We start from the raw sequence: 22,352 nt of genomic DNA on the forward strand, positions 1-22,352 counted from the left end.
CAAACTATTTTTAAAACTAAAATAGGTCACTCAGATTAATCCGTATACTTCTCTCAACCTTTCTGCAGTCATTTTCACTGTCAGGAAAAAAGCCCCAATATTTGCAGTATTAAAATGAAGCATTACTCTATTTCTCATGATCATGAGTAAAATACAGGTCTTGAATTTTTACCCCAAAACGCACCTTATTTGAATTTCATCACACAAGACCTTGAATGTCATTGAATTACCAAGTATGTGTGGGAACCCGAGAGACCGTGAACACTGTTTATTTCCTGTTCATTAAAAAGGATATCAAGCATGCACTGCATACTGTGAAATCAGATCTGGGCAGAAAAAAATATATAGTTTTCATCATGTCTGCCTTTCCATCTACATATTTTTAAATCTCTGACTTAAGGAAATATACAGAAATTATAGGTTCTATAGTCATTGGACAAATGCAGAATATTATAGGAAATAAGCACTAAATATTGAACTGTTACAGCTCACTTAAAGAAAAAAGTTCCCCACTGCATTTGTACCTTTTTAAAACTTTAGATAGCCTAAATAGCCTATATTTTAAAGAAAACATCAAAATAATGAAGGGAATCAATTTAACTACCAAGTTGTTAGTATAAATTGGAACTCTTTACAAAATAGTATAATTTTGATCCCCAGCTAAATTGTGATGGTCATCATGGAAAGCGCCTGCAGCAAAACTAGAGGAGTTGTCAGATGTGTTTGCAGGGTACGGAGAGCACAGTGTCCATCCTCTGTCTCTCTGCAGCCTCCCATACAGGTCATAGCCTTTCCTCTCCTCTTTCGCCCTGTGCCTCAGCTTCCTCAGGTACACCTGGTTCACAGCCAAGTACTGCGAACAGTGCACCTGTGAACACAAGAGGAGAGAATACAAAACACCTTACAAAACACCTTGGCCCCTAGATGTGGCAGGAAGCCAATGATGGAGCACCAGTTAAACACTGCACCAGACATTGCACTTCCACAGACTACAAACAAATGTTTTCAGAGGCACTCTGCACAAATACTTCAAAAGAACATTGTTTATTATCAAATTTTACCAACACAAAAAAATATAATCATCAAACAGCCAGCAGCCACTTGACAAATTCACCACTCACAGCTGGGTAAAGCTTCCACCAAATAGAATAATCTACTTATTACATTGCAAAAGGTTTTGTTAGTAATACCCAAAGTGTAAAAGTAGTAGTAAATTCAGCTACAGTAAGTAAAACTGTGTTATACAATAACTACAACAAAATTCCTAAAGAATTACAGACAAAACAAAGCTGTCCTATCTCTATAAAAGAACCTCAGTCATGCATTAACAGCAGGGGGGACTCACACCTCAACAATATATAATTTTAGGTCGAATAATGAGGTCACTCGATAAGTTAGCACCTAGTGCTTTTGCCATCTCAAAATTATGAGAAAAACAATTTCAGACCTTTCTAGATCAGAACTAAACAAGCATGTCCCTTTGTCAGAAAGAAACTATTCAAAGTAATTTAAAATTCCTTCAGTCTGCTCACTGAATCCATCGTTTCCATTATTCGGAGGGAGGTGGGGGTCGTGCAGCAGAATGTGGATGGTGCCGTGTGTGTGGTTGCTGTCCCAGAAGAGCTGCATTGAGGCTTAAGAGAGGTCTAACCCCCTCTTTGTCCAGGGGAACCTCTCCCTTGACATGTAATATAACCCTTGGCAGAGACTCATAGCGCAGGTGGCCCCCACAACTGGCTCCTTATTGGCTGGCTTTTAAAACAGGCATGACTCCATTGTTGAGGCTTTTCTCCAGCCCGTGAGAAAAGTCCTGAGGTCAGCGTGAGACTGCAAATGCGTGCTTGTCTGCCACCATGGCAACCAGATGTGAGGGATGGTAGCCATGACAACCTGTAATCCCTATTCTCTGTAACAGCTGCATTCTACCTGCACATCTGTTGCAAATTGGTGGTTATTTCTTACATATGTTAATTCATTAGGGGTGTGTTATTTGTATTTTGAGTGCAACAGGAAGCAGAAATGAATTTTAGACACTAACCTGAGCAAGCAACAAGAGCAATAATTTACAAATATTTTGGTGACATGGTAAATCCTGAAATAAGACTTACTGCATGTAAAAGCAGCAGACAGACCTCACACATAAAAACAACAAAAAGAAGAAAAGGAAGAAAAAAACATTCTTCCCAACAATAAAAGTAAAAAATATAAAAGACAACATTTTTAAGAGTCCATGACCACAGGTGGTTTCTGTGCAGATGATATGGAAGGATTGTTGCTGTCTGTTTAGATCCCCATGTTGTTGGTGAAGTAGTGATAGAGCAGACAGGAAGCTGGTGAGCCTAACACCGTGCACCTATGCCCTTTCTCCCCAGATACCGCAGAACAGCAAAGTTATAGGTGGTTGACACAGTATAGGTCAGCTATGGAAGGACAAGCAGAGACAGGAAGTGTCAGAACAGAAGTAAAGAGAAGAAAAATCATCCTGAAACTCTACAAATAAGAAGAAAAAAAAGATTAACTGCTAATGACATTAATTTGATAGCAGATACCATCCGTATAACGGCTTCTGTAATGGAGCATGCGAGTATAATGGGTGCACCATTTGCCTGGCTGGAAAACCACCAGACATTACAGCATTATTATGATGTTTGTGTCAGCTGAGAAAGAGGAACAGAGAGCAATAGTACAAAAGTCATCAGTCATGGAGGCCTGAGATGCCTCGCCGCCTACACTTTGAGCGTCACTAAGTCACATGAGCCATAACACTATTGTTGTAACCCACTGTGGAAGCGCAGCCAAATTGGCCCCGGCTGAAGCATAATCACTCACCAGAGCCAAGAGAGTGATGCCCGCACCGGCGAAGGCAGCAATGTAGAGGTCATAGGTCATTCGGTACTGATAGGAGGAGATTTGCATTAATGGTGATAACATGTCATGTCAGGCAAATTGTAGAACATGACCACAGAGCTTGAATTATATCCTGGTTCTTACCTCTCTGGTCTTGCAAACAATGGACAGAGTTATACCACAAGCTTTCCCTGGCACTGCATTCCACGGCAGGAGCCCTGTTAAAAATTTACAAATTTCTCTAATCAATTCTAACTCAAGTACAAAGGCAATCAAAGAATGAAGATGGCCTTATTCTATATTTTTGTTAATGTCCACAAATCACCAAAAAAGACCAAAACTACCTGGGAGTTCGTTTTCAATACTTTCTTCCATACCTTGTACTAAAACAGCCGGGCACTGCAGTTTTTTAGCAAACATTACCAAAACACAAGTAAATAGTGCATTTGTTGGGGACTATTTTCAGCTGCAGATTAATACACATTTGAAGAGCTAGTGAGTGTTTACGCCATCAGGGCAGTGTATGTGGGATCAACTCACAAATACAGTGCCCATGTTCATGGTAATGAAGGAACATGTCACCCAGTGCAACAGTGTGGCTCATTGTATGATAAATGTGTTTCTAACCACACCCTAAGGCTCTAGGGATGGCGATGATGGTCTGTTGGTGGGCCAGACTGAACTATCTCAACAACTATTGGCTGGGTTGTTACAAAATTTTGTACAGACATTCATGATCCCCAGATTCTAAATCCTAATGACTTTGGTAATCTCCCGACCTTTCCTCTAGTGCCACAATAAGGTTGACATTTTTGGATTTTGATGAAATGTCTAGACGATGGGATGGATTACCATGAAATTTGGCACAAAATTCATGTTCTCCTCAAGATGGAATGTGATAACTTTGGTGATCCCCTGACTTTTCATCTAGTGCCAAACTAATAACATGACCCATCAGCCTTATCTGTGCTTTGTGTTTAGTGCTAATTATTAGCAAATTTTAGCATGCTAACACGCTAAAGCAAGATGGTGAACATGGTAAACACTACACCTACTAAGCATCAGCATGTTAGCATTGTCATTGTTGTGAGCATGTTAGCATGCTGACTTTAGCATTTAGCATCTGTGCCTAGGTAAGCTTCACAGAGACACTGGGATGGTTAATAGTTTTTGGACAACAATGGAGGTCCACAGAGGAATAAGCTTTGGTTACACAGGCAGTAGGAACAGTTCATTGTTGGTTTTGGTCCTTTCATGGGATTTGTTGACAATAAGAAAAATATAGAATATCACTAGACTTATTCCATATCTGAATACAATTTGTGTGAGAAGCTACTCTCATAGGTTGCCATTGATAGATGTCTTGTTACCATATTGCCTTGCATCAACACAGAGCTGGTTGATACTCGCTGGGGTCTCAGTCAGAACATCAATGGTGTGGCAGGTGGCATCCATATTGTAGAAGAAGTAGACAGGCAGGGCCGAGAAGGCAAACACCAACAGCCACAGCACAGCTAGTACATATGTCATCACTATAAACTGTATAAGGAGGGAGCACAATAAACGTTAGGGTACATTATCATAATAAACTGATGCACATAAGTAATCTAAGAGAGTGTTTTTATGAGCAGTGACTCACTTAGTGACCACATTACTTTTTTTCTGATTAGGTTTTCTCTCTGTTCTCCTACTCTTCTTCCAACCACTCAGCTACCCCCCGCCCCACCTTCCCAAACCGCTCAAACACACACTGTATGCTTATCTTTGCATGTCCCCAAAGGTTTAGCAGCTTTAAGATTCGGCTCAGCACCCACCAGGGAGTGATATGTGTATTAATCCCATCCAATCTCTCCAATCCCCTTTACTTCTCCCACTCTGGGCCCTCTCACCGAGGAGCTGAGGCAGCGGCCACACATGGTGCTCCTGAACTCTCCAAAGCTTTGCTTGGCAACGCTTGTTGTGTAGAAGCCCTCGGCCAACAGCACAATGCAGTAGAGGAAGAAAAAGGAGGCCAAACCATAGATGACATACTGGAAATATTGAATGCTGAGAAGGAGGAAAATTATTAAGAAAACAGTCAAAATTCAGTGTTGCAAAGAACCTAAGGAAAGGTTAAATTGATGTTGCTCGAATGATGGAAACGCTTAAATTTACCACTCACATGTAGGCAAGGGTGATGTAGTCTTGAAGATTACGGGCAAAGTAAGTCTCGATGAGTCTCTCTGTCTCTGTGAGTGCCTGGTGCCCACAACCGCAGAAGAGGGCAATGCCAGAGAAACACAGCAGTGTGGCGACCAGGGAGCAGTACGGCACCCCACCCAAACAGCGCATACAGCAGTCATAGCAACCTGTTAGCCAAGAAGCAGCACCATGAAAGTCAGGGCACATAATTAACTGATGCAATATGACAGACAGCAGAGAAGAAGAAGAAGTAGTACTCTGTTCCAATGTACAAATTATGCACAGTAGAATGTACGGGAGGTGCTTTCTTGTTAACTTAAGTTAACAAGGACATGTGCTGCAACCTGTAAAAGGGTCGGTTCACCCAAATTATAAAAAAAGATTTGCTCACTTAACTCTGTTGGTGGACTTGCAGATTGTTTTGGTTGTATTTGCTCTGGTTTTGAAATATCCCTATATGAGATTTTTGCCTCCACCCCAATGCAATGAAGGCTTAATGGAATTTAGTTTGTGCTGCTCAAAACTAGGGCTGCAACTAAAGAATATTTATCTCTTGTTCTTTTAGTTCAAATATGTCCAAAAATAGTGATCAAATGTCTACTACAGTTTCTCAGAGCACAAGTTGACATGTTCAAAAGTCTTGTTTTGTCCAACCAACAGTGCAATACCCAAAGAGATTCAGTTTACAATGATAGACAGATAAAAGCAGCAAATCCTCACACTGGAGAAGCTGGAATCTGCTTGCTAATTAACTAATACTATGACTTGATTGTAAACATTGTTGGCAATACATTTTCTGTGGATCCACAAACCAATTAGTAAACACTTTCGTTCCCTTAGTAAAGCTGTGCAGTCTCCCTAATAGTCATGTGCTGTTTGAAATGATGCCAAGGGCCAAGGGCATGGGGATGTGTCTGCTCTGACCCCAGCTCGCACCCTGACTCCAGCTCGCACCCTGACTCCATTCACCACCCAGCATGGAGAGTGTGAGAAAAGGGGGAGGACGGAGAGGAGACAAAGTGAAAGAGAGAGAGAGAGAGGCTGCTTTTGTGGCTGCAGAGACAACAGTCTTTGTCCCACAGCATCATGGGGGTACAAGGGCCACCAATGTCAAGCAAACAAAGGCCAGAAGCACCTCTATGCTTGACACACACATGCACACACTCATAGACTTCCTTCTGGGGAGACACAGGAACAAGAAAGTAGTGGTGGTGGTGGTGGTGGTGGGGGGTCTGAAGAGGATGGAGAAGCAAATCTATAAACAAACAATGCAACTGTGTGTGCATGTGTGCCATTACACGCTTGCATGCGTGCATCCACAGACGCGCACAATGGAAGCAGACAGACTGTGATTGGTACCATTACAGTAAACACAGATGGCAGGAGGGGCAAATAGATAGCTCTTTAATTGAACACATCTCCATGGCTGTGTGTATGTGTGTGTGTCAGAGAGAGACAGACACACACACACACACACGGGCAAACTGCAATCACTGTCATTCAGACAGCATAAGTTTACTATGGTATGGAAGAGGGAGTTTAAAAAGATCAACTGTAAGAAAAATAGCAAATAACAGACACATATTTTCAGTATTGTTATATTAGGAAAGAAGTAAATTTAAATAGGTACACAAAGATGTACACAAAGAATGGTCACCACAAGTACATGTAGACAAATAGCTAACAGCATGCACATAAACCACAACTTAACATAAACATAAACAAACAGAACCAATATTAACCCGCATGCCTTCAGATACACCTTGTACCAATTAACTAATGACATCACCAGCCTGAGCAAACAGCTGAAGCCCTCTGAACCACAGCTGCCCGCTGCCTCTCGCTTGTGACTCGAATGAAAATACAGGCCTCGTTCTGGTAAGAAAAATAAAAATAAATAAAACATTTTTAAAATGAAGCTAAGCTAAGGCCAAGTTCGCCTCTTTTAAAATTGAGAAAGATTGCGGCCGAAAGCAAATGCGACAAGGCTGCTGTGAAAGTAGCCCTGCCATCTCAAGCATGAAATAAATCTCATAATATCAGTGGAGCATCAGCCGGTGAGTAGCCGACCGACTGACAAAAAAAACTTAATAACTTCTGATGCCCTCTTACAGTCCCATTCATATCAGCGTGCAATCACATCAGATAAAATTTGCAGATTTGATAGTTGGCCTGTGACTTATTCTATCTGCTAATAGAAGTAGATTCCAGCGGCTGCAGTTTCTTACCCATGTCTGGAAGGATGCGTTCAGGACTTGTTGGTTACTGCTGCCTGCACTGCAGCTGGTCCGCTGATGATATGCGCAACTTGTCTTCGGCCCCCGTATTTCAATCTCAACTCGCTTTCTGTTCCCCCAACAATGAACAGACCCGCTGATGACTGCTAGTGCAATCTTAAAGAAACAATGTCGCTTTTCAATGAACTTCAAGTCGAAGAATAATGAGGAGTTCAAGGTTCTTACGGTTGCAGAAATGTCCTTAGTTCATTGTTGACGCATATTTGCATAGATAGAGAGAGCAGCTTGCATCTTCTTATGCAAATACAGAAGAAGGAAAGTTATTTTCCCCTCTTCTGTGAGTTGGCTATCCCAACTCTAGGGCATAAAGTCCCTGGTTCGCCAAGGCCTTTTGTTTTAAAAGCCCATGGCAACATTTTCAGCCTGATAAATAAAACCAAAAAAGAAAAAGCTCCTGAATCATGCAGATGGTCTATGGGAATGATGAGAGCTGTATGTCCATGGACAGTGAAGGTAATTTGTCTGAAGTTACACCATCAGTATGAGCCTGTAGACAGTCAGGTGATGCTCACCAGACTTATAGGAATCAGGGTTGGAATCAGATATAGATCTGTTTGACTGCAGTGTTTGAGATACAGCACTGAACATGAAAGATCTGACATCCCAGCTGGCAAAACCAATATGGCTTTATCAGTTATCTCTTAAATGGGTCCATTTAGTCCAGGAATGTGCCTTTCAAAGCAAGCTTACAGTGGCATTCACAGACCATGAATATGTGGATACCTCAACTTTTGATAAAGTCAGATTGTGCCTTTTAAGCCGGATAGTTGAGGGGCAATGAGGGGTATTTCTCAGCATCACTACAGCGAGTCTTTTCTTTTGATAAGAAAAACATTACTGGTATTTTAATTACACTGGATTGTTATGTCATTTGTGATCATAAAACCCCTGATGTGTATCTCAGAAATCATCCACTGGGTATTTGGGTCGGTGCCAGCTGATGTCAGCTCATGCAACCCCATAACCCACTATCAAATGTTCAGTTTGAGAAAAAAAAAAAGATTAAAATGAGATGTGCTGTGAGTGGAGCAGAGCAGCAGGGAAACATCACTGATCTCAGGCGACCTGACTGTGGCGGAGTGAGAGACTGTCCTCTGATTCATCTCCACCCTCTGGCCAAATACCAGAAATAAAGAGCCAGATTTGGCTTCATGTATGTCCAGTAGATGGCAGGCTTTCTCCTGCCACAGCATGTGTACAGTAGCAGGCACATGAGGAGTTTTATCCCACAGTACTATTTGTTTTTTGAGAAAAGTCAGTTTTGTCAAGATGCATTTCTAAACATGATGCTCCCAAAATTCAGTCTGTAAGAATATTAGACATTTTCTCAACCAGGTCCATAATGTGTTTGATCTTTTTTTTGCTTTTGATGCACAATAGGCCTGCTTTAATATTAATTTGTACATGTTTTACTCTAATAGAATCTGTAACTCCTTATGTAAAGATGCTTCTTTAATTTGTAATTTTATCATGGGACTCTTTATTTCCTCTCAGCTAATGTAGTTAGTCTTACAGTACAGCCCTATTAGATTATTTATTTTTGAGCTGCTAGCTCAGAAATCCTCAGAGAAACACTACTCATGCTATACAAGCCTTGTTCTCCACTAGGGTTGTTGTACATTGTGTTTTACAGGCTCTGACTCATGGCTTTCCTTCTTTCCTCTAACACAGGTGTATCTTTAAAGGATCGCTCAATATTTTATGAAAAGATAAATGATTTTTTAAAATTCTTTAGTAAAAGCTTTATTTAATTAGCCTGCCCTCTTTGTGTAATTGTGTGTTCACAGATTTGTAAACACATTTTACCCCGACTTATTCATACTTTCTGCATCACTTAACCTGGTTTGATATCTCAATTGTTCCCCAGCATACAAATGTATCAGTAACACATGAGAGCAACTGCCTTTTGTAAAGACTTCTTTGAACACAGTGTGATTTCACTGCAAAAATCTGTCATCAAAACAACAAGCCTGTTGGGTTACTGGGTGCAGTACAGTAGGTTTTCTGCTGTTTGGGTGCCATCCAGCGCTATCAGGTAACAGGTGTGAGGCGGTGACTTGAGATGGTGGTGTGCTTTCCCTCTGCCGCCTCTCACCTGTCCACAGCCACGCTCCGCCTCCTGTTGTCGTCTCAGAGCTGCTTTTTGAGAGACTTTCATCACCTCCCCACCGCAGGAACATTAAACCCTTTTGTGTGTCTTAATACTTTTGACTCCCCATCACTCAGAGTTGGAAATCTGAGAAAGGCCTAATCAACTTAGCAGACCATTACCTCAGTCTTCTTCTCGCTGCAGGGGTTATAGAGAATAATCCCTAAAGATAATGACTGTAATACTGGTGTTTTAGCAATGTCTTGCTGTGATATGCACCATGGTGGCTAATACTGTACACATCACCTGTGTGAAATGACTGTGTTATACATTGTTCTACAGAATGCACAGGCAACAAGCCTCTACTGGTAATACTTCACTTTTCAGAACAACTTTTATATGCTTTCCTGGCAGCTTGCAGGAATCTTTATCAGAAAATGGATCAACTTTATTTCCACAGAATTTTGCAGTTTTTCTGTTGACAAATGTTTGAGTACACTGTGTATCAGAATAATTCAACGAATTTGATTATTAAAATGCAAGAAGCCTTTGACAAATATTCAGAATGTCTTTGATTCACATGCTGATTTCAACCTTGACACAGTACGAGTGAGGATTACACACATTGCTTGCTTTAATCTCTTAGTCATCAGAGTAATATTTGTCTTTGAGCCTGAGTGGAATCTCATTCTCCTCAGTGTGTCCCCTCTTGTTCTGTTGTAGACTTCTTCTCTTCTGTTTCAAGTATAAAACAGCTGTCGTCACAAGCAAACATGTGGATGCCAGCATCATACCCAGGCCTACTAACAGCATCAGCTGTCCAGATCTAGTGTCCTCCACCTCACAGATGGGGGACTTTGAGGGGGTCTGAACCAAGTCAGGTGTCCCCATCCAGGTGGGCGCCATGTCCAGGTGGCAGGACCCCATGCTCTCGTTGACCAACAGATTAACCCAGACAGTGGTATAAAGTGGAGTTGGTTTCCCCCCATCTCTGACTGCAATGAACAGGTGATGCATTCCCAGGTCCTTCCGTAGAAGTCGCTGAGCTACAGTGATGTTCCCTGACCTTGAATCCACCCGGAAGGGGCTGCTGTTTTGCGCTGGCTCTGGTGCCACAACAGTGTATGTAATCTCTGAATTCATCCCTGAGTCCATGTCGATGGCATAGATCTTTGTTACTACGGTGCCTGCAATGGTTGCTGGAGAGACAGTCTGGCATGAGGAGTTGCTGCTGGGAAGGATCACTTTTGGCTGGTTGTCATTGATGTCCCCCACAAAGATAGTTACCCTGGCAGTGGAAGTCAAAGCGACCGGGCCACCATGATCGCTGGCCAGCAGGTAGAGTTCATAGCGGTCCTCTGTCTCGCGGTCCAAGTTGGTGGTGGTGCGTAGTGTCCCCTGGGTGTTATCCACAACAAAAGGTCCACTGCTGTTTACAACATGTAACTCTGTGTTCCCATTCTCCCCTTCGTCTGGGTCTGTCACCCCTACTCTCCCCACCTGGGCGAATGGTGGTACATTCTCAGGGATAAAAAAGATCAAGTGAGGGGTTAGAAAAACAGGCGCATTGTCATTCTGGTCCAGAACTCGAATGGATACTGTGGCCACTGACTCCAAGGGAGGAGAGCCGCTATCTCGTGCAAACACAGTGAGTTTGTGTACACCCTGCTGTTCCCTATCCAGAGAGGCTGATACAGACAGTTGACCTGTCACAGGGTCAATGTTAAATATGGTAGATGTGTGTGTGTCCAGCCTGTAGGTCACTCTGCCGTTGTGTCCGCTGTCTGCGTCTGAGGCTGAGACTTGCAGCAGTGACATCCCCGGCTGGTTGTTTTCCTCCACCTCCAGCTGATAGTGAGACTGGAGGAAATGTGGAGCATTATCATTGACATCTGCCACCATCACCCTGATCACATGCCTGGAAGGAGCGATCACAGACCCTTCAGCTGATCTCCCATTCACTACCACAGAAATATGATGTTCATTTTTCATCTCATAGTCTAGGGGCTTTGATGTGGAAAGCAGATATTTGCCATTCTGTGGGCTCAAAGTGAAAGGCACTTCGCTCTCAATAGCAAGAGATGAGCCTTTAAAGCTGCTGTCACCCTCAAGCTCTAAAACAGCTAAGACGGTGGGGGGCTGGTTTTCTGGTAACACCAGAGTCTGGTTTTGATGCTCCGCTATGAACCCGATCTTGACCGTCAGCTCTTGGTTTGGCTTGGGGAGCACGGATACGGTTATCTGAGTGTCTGCTGGGGGGCAGTGATGGCCGCTAGCTAAAACTTTCAACAGCAGCTGCTCGGAGTTGTCACTCCGGAGGTCCTGTGTTAGCCTGATGTACCCAGTGAGGCTGTCGAGGCTAAAGAGCTTCTTGGCCCGCTCAGAGACTTTGGGACTGAGGGAGTAAACTATGGCAGCATTCGGGCCTGAATCTGGGTCTGTGGCTCTGACCTGAGCAACCAGCATGTTCTTCTGGGAGTCTCCGAGGACGGTGACACTGCGGGGGCTGTCAGAGCTAAAGCTTGGACAGTTGTCATTAACATCTGTCACTGTGACTATTAAAGTCACTGTAGCACTTAAAGGGTCTGAGCCACAGTCGGTGGCCACCAGCACCATCTGATACAGGTCCAGAGTCTCCCTATCCAGAGCTGTTTGCACAACCAGCATGATGACAGGCCCGTCTTCTTCGACTTTTAAACTGAAAACTCCGTCAGAATCTTCTAGGCGGTAACGCAGCTCGCCGTTACGTCCGGCATCCCTGTCCTGAGCCAGGTCATCCAATAAGAAACTAGTCCCCACAGTCACGTCCTCGGACACCCTCAGGTGTATTTCACTGTTTTCAAAATGAGGTGCATTGTCATTGATGTCCTCTATGATCACAGGAAACTGTATAAGGTCTCCTGAGGGCCCCACGACAGCATTGTGCAGAATAATGCATTCCTCAGCTTTTGTCTCCTCGGGGCAGAGGGCCTCGCGATCCATCTTTTGCTCAGTGGTGTAGAAATTCCCCGTGTTTTTGTCCATCCAGAGATACTCCTGGGTCAGGAGCTGGTACGGAGGTGGAAAGTGTTTACTAAGTGACCCGGCCAGAATACCAGGCTGCTGTTCCTCTGGGATAGAAAACCGGACAGAACCACATATGATCTGCCGGAGATGGACCACAACCAACAGATTCTGACAGGAGAAGAAACAAACTGTGAGCAGTATATATTTTTTGTTTTTAAAGCACCAGTACTTTGGATTTTGGTTATGATTACACAGTGTTTCTGTTGAACTTGAGTTACACAAGTAGAGAGAGTATAGAAGCTTTCCCTGGTGGTGATAAGGTTTAAACTTCATGCCTCAGTGAGCTCTTTAAAAGGCAGGTCACTGCACAATGAAAGTAATGTGATGCCCCTCACTTATCTTCAGCCAATTACGCTCACACACAAATAACACACACAAAAAACAAAACGCAAATAGCAAAGCATGAATTTGGCATAACACCAAACACCCCCCCAAAAAACCCCAACAACATTTGCATATATTCACAAGTATTTTTATCAGTTATTCTTTTAATCTTTAAGAGGCTCTGGATGGGCATCATTTTTCATGTAACCCAAAAACTCTACAGTGCCCCTCCAGGTGCTCTATCACACATTCAGTGCATTTTTATTTGTCAAAATTGCTCACTAAAGAATAACATTCCAGTTTTAGACCCTTTCACTTGATCAGAAACACTGAGACAGTAATTAGATACCATCGGAATGGATAATCCTTGCATTTCTTTTGACTCACTGACCTGCAGTAGTCCAGCCCAATTCATATTATCAGGAGTCCCATGGCCCATTGCCCTCACACATGTTACCCAAGTTCCCCGGCAGCAAGTGAACACTGAGGACAGAGACAGCAACCTAAACCTGTACAGCTGAAGGCATGATTCATTACATGCCCCTCCTCCAGCACTTACCTTGCTTGTCAGGCTTACGCAGGAGAAGTAAGAAGAACAACAGGTTTACCTGCATGAGTTGAACAGATGTTTTTGTAGCAACTCATGTGTTGCTAAAAAATAAAACAATGAGTAAGCATGGGACTATTTTATGTACATATCTTTCCTCTAAACTATATGGGACAGGATTAATGTTCTAATGCCAAATGTGCTTACACACCTATTTTTTATTAGCACACCTGCCGCCTGTTTTTTTTTTTTTAACTACTTCATAATGTTTGAAATGTCTCTGAATAATTTAATTCTCTCAGATTTGTCATCTGTCCAAATCTCCAGGAGCCTCTTTAACCCTAGAGCTAATCTTTATAAATTACGCCAACAACAGTGTTAACAGTGCTTAAAGTTTCCTGCTGCATTCACATGGGAACATATATAGATGTAAACTGGTAGTTTCTTCTTTAGATTCCTCTTCACATTAGTGATTAAAAAGTAACTGCTCAAGTACAGTTTTGAAGTACATTTCAGAGGGTAATATTGTACTTTGTATTGTGCTACATTTCTCTGACAGCTTAGTTACTAGTTACTTTGTAGGTTTAGATTTTAGATTGAAAACATGGTAAAATACGATGCATTTTCATAACTTAAACTATCCAACAGTTTCAGTAATAAAATTAGCCCCACCTCTATTAGCTACAACATTCAAATGCTAGACAATACAATACACACAATGATGCCTCAATTATAACATACCAATAATATAATATGATAATACACTCTAAAAGGGAGTACTCTGCATAATGAGTACTTTTGATTCTTTAAGTATATTTTGCTATTATGGAGTATTTTACACTGTGGTATTACTTTTACTTAAGTAAAGGATGATAGTACTACTTCTACCACTGGTAAACATGCAAGACTACTTCACTGAAAGTTGCATAATATGACCTATAGACTCGAACAGCTGTTCTGTGGGAGTTTGAACAGAAATTGCACTTGAAGGGCCTCTGTCGACAGAGCAGAGTGCTGCACCGCTGACAGAAGACTTAAAATATTTAAAAGTTTCGTTTTTGCCTAATTTCTTTTATACTAAAATGTCCTTTATTCAAGTAAGCTTACTCCACCTAGAGTCAGGAACTTGAGTATAAATTCACCCAATCACAAGCATGTAGCTAAGAAAAATTAATTAATTATTCATTTTAGGAAGATGCGACCTGAATACACAAGGTGACAAGGCCCTTACGTTCTTGTATTGATCATCATCACAGTTTATTATTCTTCAATAACGCTTCACTCAAACTCAGAATGACTCTTTAAGTTCTCTGTAAAATCCTATTCTATCAAGCTCCTTGTGGCAAAAACAGTATACATTTCTTATGAATACTAAAAGAGACAACTTTTTAAATTCTACACAAAATTTCTTTCGCACTTAGAAATTGATGCATGGGAACAACTGTAAGCCTCGACCTGAGTCACGTAACGGTTTATTTCTGTCTGTCTCATATGCGTATGGTTTTCCTTTTAACTTTCCGCCCACTTTTTCCAGTTACTGTAGACCTCTGAGGTTTCTCTGCGACGTGATTGGCTGGTCCGGTCCGCTGGCTGAGCGGGTGTGGAGGCCTTTATAAAAAACTACAGTCCTGCTTGTCAGCTTAAATCCGTTCTGAACCCAGACACACAGCAGCCCGGTGGTGTTTTATTTCACTGCTCCAGCATGTCCTCAGACATTACCACAGGTGAGTCCAACGAATACTTGAGCCTTAGTTTTAAATCATGATGCAGTGATTACAGGCCCATAACAAACAGCTAACAGCAGTATAATGCTGTCAGAGAGGCTGTAACCTTTATTTTAACCTCTTAAAATTCCTGACTTGCCTAATCCTTTTTCACATATCTTATATTTCACATCACATTGATACAAATTAAAGTTGAGAGAGTGAGCAGTTTTGTAAATCATGTAGCCTGCTATGCTTTAATTTTACACGTTTTCTACCTCATGTTCTCCTATTTGTTGGTATATCTTTCACAGAATCAGAAATACTTTATTGATCCCAGAGGGGAAAACTCTTTTGTTAAAGCTGCTCACTATCACGTGGCACATCTGTATTTTTTTAGATTTACAAACTTCTGTCTTTATTTCTTCAAGACTGTATTCTTTCATAACTTTCATAACTTACCAAACATTGAAGTTTTTGAATGTGTATGTGCTTACATTTTTCTTCCTGTATCCTACTACTATTTGCTACTCCCATTACCTCCTGTTTCCCATAGGGGACTGTTTAAAGCTTTATCATATTTGTGTTACCCTAATAAAATAACTTTGTGATAAAATGGTGGGTAAAGTGAGGTGTGTTCATCCCATACTGCATCTGTTATTTTATGACATATGCATTTATTCAAGAAATGGCCAAAGTGTTGTTTTATTGCAGCCCAAAGCATAGAACTTAGACTTAAAATGTAATATTTGTTTATCACAGTTTGCAGACCAGGTGTTTTACTGGCTGTTAGATGTTTTATATGCCTTATGGGCTGTTAGGTTTATTTTCACACATCAAGTTATCTGATACAACCCACTGACAATAAACGTCAACTGCAGGTTTTGGCTTTTAGCTTTTATTTAATTTCATTCTCACACAGAAGATATTTCTTTATATTTGGAAATATCCAAGATCTTTGAGATGTTAGTTTTTTGGTTGTTTTATTTAAAAATATTCTAAATACCCTGAATTGAATTTTGCTTTCTGAACTAACTTGAGACGATCTTTAACATTTTCTTTCAGTGGAGTAATGTGGTTTCTCTCCAACTGCTGTCACATTTTCCGCAGACTTGGAGCTCGAGCTGGGCGAGTTGCTGCAGGAGTTCCAGGATGTGGTGGAGGAGCTGAAGGCCCCCTCTCAAAGCAAACCTCATGCGTACCAGCACGTCCTACAGGAGGCCAAAAGTCGCACAGGGCTGGGGGACGACAGCGGAGTCGAGGACTCAGATTACAGTGAGTGACGAAATCGTCCGCCCTAGAACAGTGTTACTGTGATCAAAATTATGTTTGCTCATTGTACAAAGTGTGGGGAAGGAAAGACGTTATTTGGTGCGTCATTTGCTGGTGAGTGAGGTTGTGTGGACTCCCCATGGGTGCCAGTTGAGCCCCTTTATCAGCCCAAACAACTGCAACTTGACACTTTTAATTTGCATGAAAATAGTGGTACAAGAGGACACATCCCTGTACACTTCTATTAAAGTGGCTATTTTGCTCATGACAATAGCTGTGTACTAGAATGAAATGCAATTATGGATAACCCATCTTCTGTAATTGTCTGGGTTTTTTTTGTTGCTGCTGCCGTTGTGCGTTTGTCGACGGTTATGAGATAAAAGAAGAAAGTGTGTTTTTCTGCTCCCATGCGTCGTCATTATTGAAAGTATTTCGGCCCCCTAACACATCAACAGGCAAACCGCTTTCGTAAGCTGGCACTCGGGAGTTCCTAACAGTGAACACGTTTGCCCTCATTTTACTGCATCTTATTATCATTATTTGCAACTCCTGCATTGTGTTAAAATTGTCATTGTTGTTTTTGATCATTTGCTTGGGCTGGCCTTAGTGATTGTCTTCTGTTTATTATCGCTGCTCACCCCATCGTCGCCTCCCTCTCCCCCCAGGCAGCGAAGCTTCTTTGGGAAACAGTTTGAACACCAGCGAGGAGGAGCTTCACACAGCAGGCATAACGCTGGCAGCGAAAGGTACCAGAGACTCCCATCAGCCTATCTCCATCCAGATAGTCCTCGTTCTTACAGTGATCACTATCACTTTTGCTCTGATCACTATCACAGCCACACAAAAACCCTCTATATAAGGATGGGAGCTCTTTTGTTTTTACACAACAAAGCCCCAGCCGCTGTGACGTCTCAGCCACCCCCACTTTCCAAGTCTCCTGCAGGGGTTATTTGTGCTGTTATGCAGAGATGAGAGTGGCTCAGGTGTGTGTAAATGAATGAGAGCTGTTGCGTTTTGTTGGATGCAGATGCACAGACTACTGTTAAATCTCAATGGATGAAAACAAGAAGGTGACCAGGAGGTGTCATTCACTCTGTCTGTGTTTACACAGAATACCTTCAGATATTTATAACAGAGATCCTGGTTGGATCCATCAAGCTGTCAAGGTTTTATAGCGTTTAAGATCAATTTTATCTCAGTTTGTAGAAAAGAAGCTGAAAATGTTTTTGCCAGTCTAAAAGCAGTTTGGTTTATATGTAATCCTGGGACTTAGATTAGTTTTCAGCTTTTTGGTCCAAAGGAAATACCATTGAACTGAGCCGCATTTCTCCACAAAAATGTTCCATTCCTGTTTTTTTCCCCTATAGTTTCTCAAATTCCTTTTCTTTCTGTCCTCTTTCTGCAGCCAAGCTGGGAGACACAAGAGAACTTGAGAGTTTTATCAACATGTTGGACCAGGAACTTGCAGGTACGTATTTAAGAGAATTACACCCCCATAACACTCAATCTTTTCTTTATTCCTCTTGCACTTAAGTCCACAAGTCAGCAGGCTGCAGTGTGTAAATGTAGCCAGGACGCTGACCGAGTGCATGTTTTGTTACACACTGAAAAACAGAGTGCGTAGTAGTAGCCACTTAACCCTGTTCCTCTCCCCCATTTATCTCTGAGCACCTCTTGTGTGTAAATGCCATGTCCATGGACACAGGTGGACTATCTACGCGACCTTTAGTGATAATAGCATACTTGACTACATGAGTATCAAGATCCTGCTATCAGCGCTAAAGCAGTGGTGTTTCAGAGGCCTGTAAATACATGCATGGCTGTGAATGCACACAAACCACAAAGAACGAAATATACATCCGCTATCAGTGGTCTTGATGCAGAGCAAATTAATGTTACAAATTAATCGTATCTTCACAAGGCTCACTTATTAGTCAGTGCATGTTTGCGTGGGTTAATATGCCTGTGTGCTTGTTCTCTTATTCTGGCTCCTGAGATTTTCTAGTTTTCTCTTCCTCTTTCTTTTGCAGAAATGTGACCAGAGAGAGAAAGCGAGCCACGTAGAGGAGGGAGAAACAGGCCGGGGGCGACATGACTGGCTACTGCCGAGCAGACAGGCAGATCTACACCAGAGCAGATATGAGGGAGCAAATGCTCCCCTGGCTGCTCCAGGGGAAAAGGTTAATATCAGAAATTAAAAGGGCACTCCATTCCAAAATGCAAAAAGACCGAAAGACCCCTGGCGACACCGCATCCAGCTGGCAAGGCGACGTCCCTGCAGCATCAGATCCCATAAGATTCCCATAAGTACTAAGGGCCCTAAATCCCCAGTGCCATGTTTGTTTTTAAAGGAGGCTGATCTTTGTTTTAGTTCAAAATTACAGATGGCACTTTAGTTTTAAACTAATTTCAAGTCCAAGGGGTTCAGATCTGCTGTGTATCAAATGTCATTTATGTGCTGATGTTTCCAGTGTACAGTTCTTGTTAATATTCTTTTTTTTTTTATATGACGTGTTGTACAGATGAATACACGTATAAATAAAGTTAAAGTTTGATTGAATTTCAGAATATATTTAATTTTTGTTGTTGATAGATAGATAGATAGATAGATAGATAGATAGATAGATAGATAGATATCTTGTTCCAGATTCAGAGCAGAGAAACTGCTGGCCTTGCTGGCCACATCTGATTCTACACACACACACACACACACACACACACACACACACACACTCACACACACACACAATGTTGAAAGCCTTTCACTTTTCTAAAAAAAATACTCCTGACAGTACTGACAACAAATTATATTCAATGTGCCTACACCTTCACTATCCCATAAATTGACTGTTTCTACTGTCACACCACATGTCTCAGGAGCCCATCACCCGTTCTTCTTAGTTTGTACCTATGCTTCCTGTATGTCTGTTCTGATTACGCTTTGAGTTTTACTTCTGCCACCAAATCAGGAAACCCACAAATTTAACTCAGACACCATGTGAATACAGCTTAAAAAGGAAGTGCGTCAGTTGTGCTGTGAGAAACAATGCTCCTTTAGACTTTGTGCTGTAATTCTTCTGCGGGGGGCTTTGACTCTGCTGTACCTTATTACCACAAATCCAAGCTTTGACCTAAAGGAAGGAAGCTGTTCTTCTTTGTATTTGTCGCCTGTAAAAGAGCATCTTAGCAATTTCCTAGCAGTGACTTTTCCATCATGGTTGTGTTTATATTCTGCTGTTGTTTCACTGTATAGGTCTACCGAGTGTCATCCATTTACAGGTGTCTCCTTCCTGTTGTCAAAGCAACACCGCTTAGAGAAACAGACAAGGCCGAGGTGAATGCTGTGGTTGTAAGGTGTAGTTTTTCACATGAGACGTGATTTTACATTGAATGACATCAGTGGTATAATCCAGCTCAAGTATGCAAAATTATTTTTAGTCTGCTGAAGAACTGCCAGATTTGAGTTGAGGAAGAGGCTGAATGAGGAACTACAACCAACAGTCAACACTGAAATATTCAGCTTATTGTAATCACACATAAGACTCAGGTTTCAGGGTGATGAAAGCCAAGGAAAAGTTTTGCCCTCTTGGAAACAGAGTTGTCAGGGACCAGCAGTTTATTGAATTGTCATTGTTTTCTCCTTAAAAATCCCCAGACAGCTGGTTGATACGACCCGTCATCTACACCACCAGCCCTGGTGATATATTATGGATAGACTGCCTGGGTGAAGCTGCTTTTTGACATCATGTCAGTGGCAGTGGCCGAAGGAAGGAAGGCTGGACATTTAAGATACCGTTCCCTGTCTATTTATGTCTCATTAAAAGACATTTTGTTCAGACAGTTCAGTGCTCTGAACTCTGGCCAACTATTTAAGCCCGCTCAGCGGGACGAGAGTTTGCACTGATCTGGGGAGAAGGGTATAGTAGTGAGAGCAAAAGAGCTTAACATTTGACATTACTGTAAAGCAAAGAGGAATAATGGGAGCAGAAAGAGACCAAAAGTGAAAATGAGTGTCTTCAAACAATCGGGAAATACACAAGGGTGGTAAAGAGTAATCTGCTCCTCCTGTGTTGTCTGTTCCACTTAGGGAAAGGCGAGGATGACTGATTGAGGCCACAGCTGTTCAGGATAGTAACAAACAAAGTTGACTTTGACATGATGGAACTTCCCTCACAAATGAAGGACACATCCTGTTTTTAGAGACCGAAGGTGAGGAATTGAAACAATGCAGGAAATGTGACGTGTAGAACAGATGAAACTGTAAGGCATTTGATTGGAATTCTCCCTTAGTGTGTCCCATGGTGGTTTCATAACAATATTTTTCAGATCTGTAGCTCTGTATCCCGTCTGGTACTTGACATTGCTGCTCTAATCCACATTGTCATTTCATTGTACACCGGCAGCTAATTATGCTGTATGATTCTTGATTGCTCTTCAATGGGATCTGATGTAATATATCTGTTTGTCTTACGGGAACACCTCCCCATTGTTTAGCTAATTACTATGAGACTGGTATTTGATTGGCAGCGCACCAAAGTAAGAGGCCAATATGTCAGCCAGTCGCCTTGTTTAGATAACAGACAGAGTAAATGATGAATGAACTGAGTTCATTAGCTAATAAATTAAAATGAATTGATGTTATGATGAGACAGTGAATGGTCTTGAGAGATGAAGACATAATAAATATCATGTTGTACCCCTTTCGGCCCTCACTTATAGACTCAGGCATCTTGGTAATAAATGTCACATAGACTTAAAATCTCCACACACAATGCTGGTTTGTTTTAAGCTAGTTAGCAAGCTAATAGAGATGTAATTGAGTATAGCAGAAAGGAGACACTTGTTATTATCAGACAATGAGTAAATGGAGCAGAGATATGGCCTGTGCAGTCAGGCTATCATGGCCCGAGATGAGTGCAGCATGCAGAGCACGCAGTCTTCTGTCATCTGCCTGATGAGAGACTGGAGCGACACCTCTCCCCTGAGAGCTCCCCAAATGGTCCAGGCTAACAACGCTCTCCCAAAGAATTAACTGGCTCAACCCACCAACACAATCCAACACACACACACAAACACACACACTTAATTGTCAGATTCTGACGGGGTCTTACAAAAGTGAGGCCAGTCCCTGAGCCTGGATCAAGGACTCAGATCACTGCTTTTTTTATTATGGCAGAACTCACAAAAGGCAGAACGAGGAGCTTGAATCATAAAAGGAGGTGGAATATCTCACACACTTCAAAATTGTGTGAGATATTCATGTAAGCCATACTGTAAAAGCATTTTTCAGTTATTTTGATATTGTGACATTACAGGACAATAAATACTGATCTGATCTGCAGTACCTCTAATGACTGACTACAACAGTCTTATATAGCTTAATTTTTTTTCCATGCTAGCGCCGCATGTCTCTAGGATGGTAATGTCAGTCGGTCAGTTGGTTGTTTGCACGGGCGGTCCACCACTTCAGTTCAGACTGAAATATCTTAACAACTATGGGATGGCTTTGCCACAAAATCCATGTATAGACATTCATGGGTCCCAGAGCATGTGTCCTAATGACTTTGGTGATCTCCTGACATTTCCTCTAGCGCCACCATGAGGTTGACATTTTGTGGTTTTGAGTGAAATGTCTCGACAACTATTGGGTGGATTTTCATGAAACTTGCAACAGGTGTTTGTGTTCTCCGTATGAATTCTAATGCCCTTGGAGATCCCCTTACTTTCCATACAGAAGCATCTTCAGGTCAAAATGTCAGTTTGTCCAATACTTTTTTGACCAAATACTTGCAAAAATAATAAAATTCCCATCAGCGTTAGCTGTACTTTTTGTGTAGCGCTAATAGGCAAATGTTAGCAAGGTAATGTGCAAAACTAAGGTGGTAAACATGACAAATGTTATATACCTGCTAAACATCAGCATGTTCGCATTGTCATTGTTGGCATGCTGATGTTAGCATTTAGCTAAAAGCACCGCTATGCCTCAGGGCAGCCTCACAGAGCCGCTAGCATGGCTCTAGACTCTG

The 22,352-nt window shown here is 41.9% G+C and overlaps 3 protein-coding genes across 5 annotated transcripts; 1 reads left to right on the forward strand and 2 right to left on the reverse strand.

Moving 5' to 3' along the window:
- Positions 1 to 253: 253 nt before the first annotated feature.
- Positions 254 to 7,412, reverse strand: plp1a (proteolipid protein 1a). 2 transcript variants are annotated; one of them, XM_044206228.1, is made up of 7 exons: positions 7,257 to 7,412; positions 5,009 to 5,195; positions 4,737 to 4,893; positions 4,218 to 4,386; positions 2,992 to 3,065; positions 2,830 to 2,895; positions 254 to 868 (listed from the first exon to the last, which is right to left on the reverse strand). In XM_044206228.1, exons 1-7 carry the CDS (start codon positions 7,258 to 7,260, stop codon positions 632 to 634), a joined length of 894 nt encoding a protein of 297 aa, XP_044062163.1. In that variant the 5' UTR covers positions 7,261 to 7,412; the 3' UTR covers positions 254 to 631. The 2 variants fall into 2 exon arrangements, with proteins under 2 accessions (XP_044062163.1, XP_044062164.1); XM_044206229.1 differs by lacking the exon at positions 254 to 868 and adding an exon at positions 1,026 to 2,420.
- On the forward strand, positions 6,818 to 18,886 carry si:dkey-27i16.2 (regulator of cell cycle RGCC-like). Of its 2 annotated transcripts, none has more exons than XM_044206233.1 (6): positions 6,818 to 6,906; positions 14,886 to 15,075; positions 16,165 to 16,329; positions 16,992 to 17,072; positions 17,732 to 17,794; positions 18,357 to 18,886. In XM_044206233.1, exons 2-6 carry the CDS (start codon positions 15,054 to 15,056, stop codon positions 18,362 to 18,364), a joined length of 339 nt encoding a protein of 112 aa, XP_044062168.1. In that variant the 5' UTR covers positions 6,818 to 6,906; positions 14,886 to 15,053; the 3' UTR covers positions 18,365 to 18,886. The 2 variants fall into 2 exon arrangements, with proteins under 2 accessions (XP_044062168.1, XP_044062167.1); XM_044206232.1 differs by lacking the exon at positions 6,818 to 6,906 and adding an exon at positions 12,472 to 12,610.
- pcdh20 (protocadherin 20) lies at positions 9,845 to 13,410 on the reverse strand. The gene is made up of 2 exons (XM_044206212.1): positions 13,196 to 13,410; positions 9,845 to 12,588 (listed from the first exon to the last, which is right to left on the reverse strand). The coding sequence occupies exons 1-2, from the start codon at positions 13,241 to 13,243 to the stop codon at positions 10,057 to 10,059; spliced, it is 2,580 nt and encodes an 859-aa protein (XP_044062147.1). The 5' UTR covers positions 13,244 to 13,410; the 3' UTR covers positions 9,845 to 10,056.
- Positions 18,887 to 22,352: the final 3,466 nt, after the last annotated feature.

Source organism: Siniperca chuatsi, linkage group LG8 (assembly GCF_020085105.1).
Source record: "Siniperca chuatsi isolate FFG_IHB_CAS linkage group LG8, ASM2008510v1, whole genome shotgun sequence".
NCBI classification, from domain to species: domain Eukaryota; kingdom Metazoa; phylum Chordata; class Actinopteri; order Centrarchiformes; family Sinipercidae; genus Siniperca; species Siniperca chuatsi.

Bases quoted from the DNA above. Each gene is read 5' to 3' on its own strand.
- plp1a (XM_044206228.1), bottom strand. The intron at 4,894-5,008 runs GTGAGTGGTAAA...CCTCCTTCTCAG, and splicing joins TACATCACCCTTGCCTACAT to CATTCAATATTTCCAGTATG. The intron at 4,387-4,736 runs GTGAGAGGGCCC...CTCCTTATACAG, and splicing joins GCCGCTGCCTCAGCTCCTCG to TTTATAGTGATGACATATGT.
- pcdh20 (XM_044206212.1), bottom strand. From the start codon at position 13,243: ATGGGCCATGGGACTCCTGATAATATGAATTGGGCTGGACTACTGCAG. The intron at 12,589-13,195 runs GTCAGTGAGTCA...TTCTCCTGTCAG, and splicing joins ATTGGGCTGGACTACTGCAG to AATCTGTTGGTTGTGGTCCA.
- si:dkey-27i16.2 (XM_044206233.1), top strand. From the start codon at position 15,054: ATGTCCTCAGACATTACCACAG. The intron at 15,076-16,164 runs GTGAGTCCAACG...CATTTTCCGCAG, and splicing joins GTCCTCAGACATTACCACAG to ACTTGGAGCTCGAGCTGGGC. The intron at 17,073-17,731 runs GTACCAGAGACT...CTCTTTCTGCAG, and splicing joins CATAACGCTGGCAGCGAAAG to CCAAGCTGGGAGACACAAGA.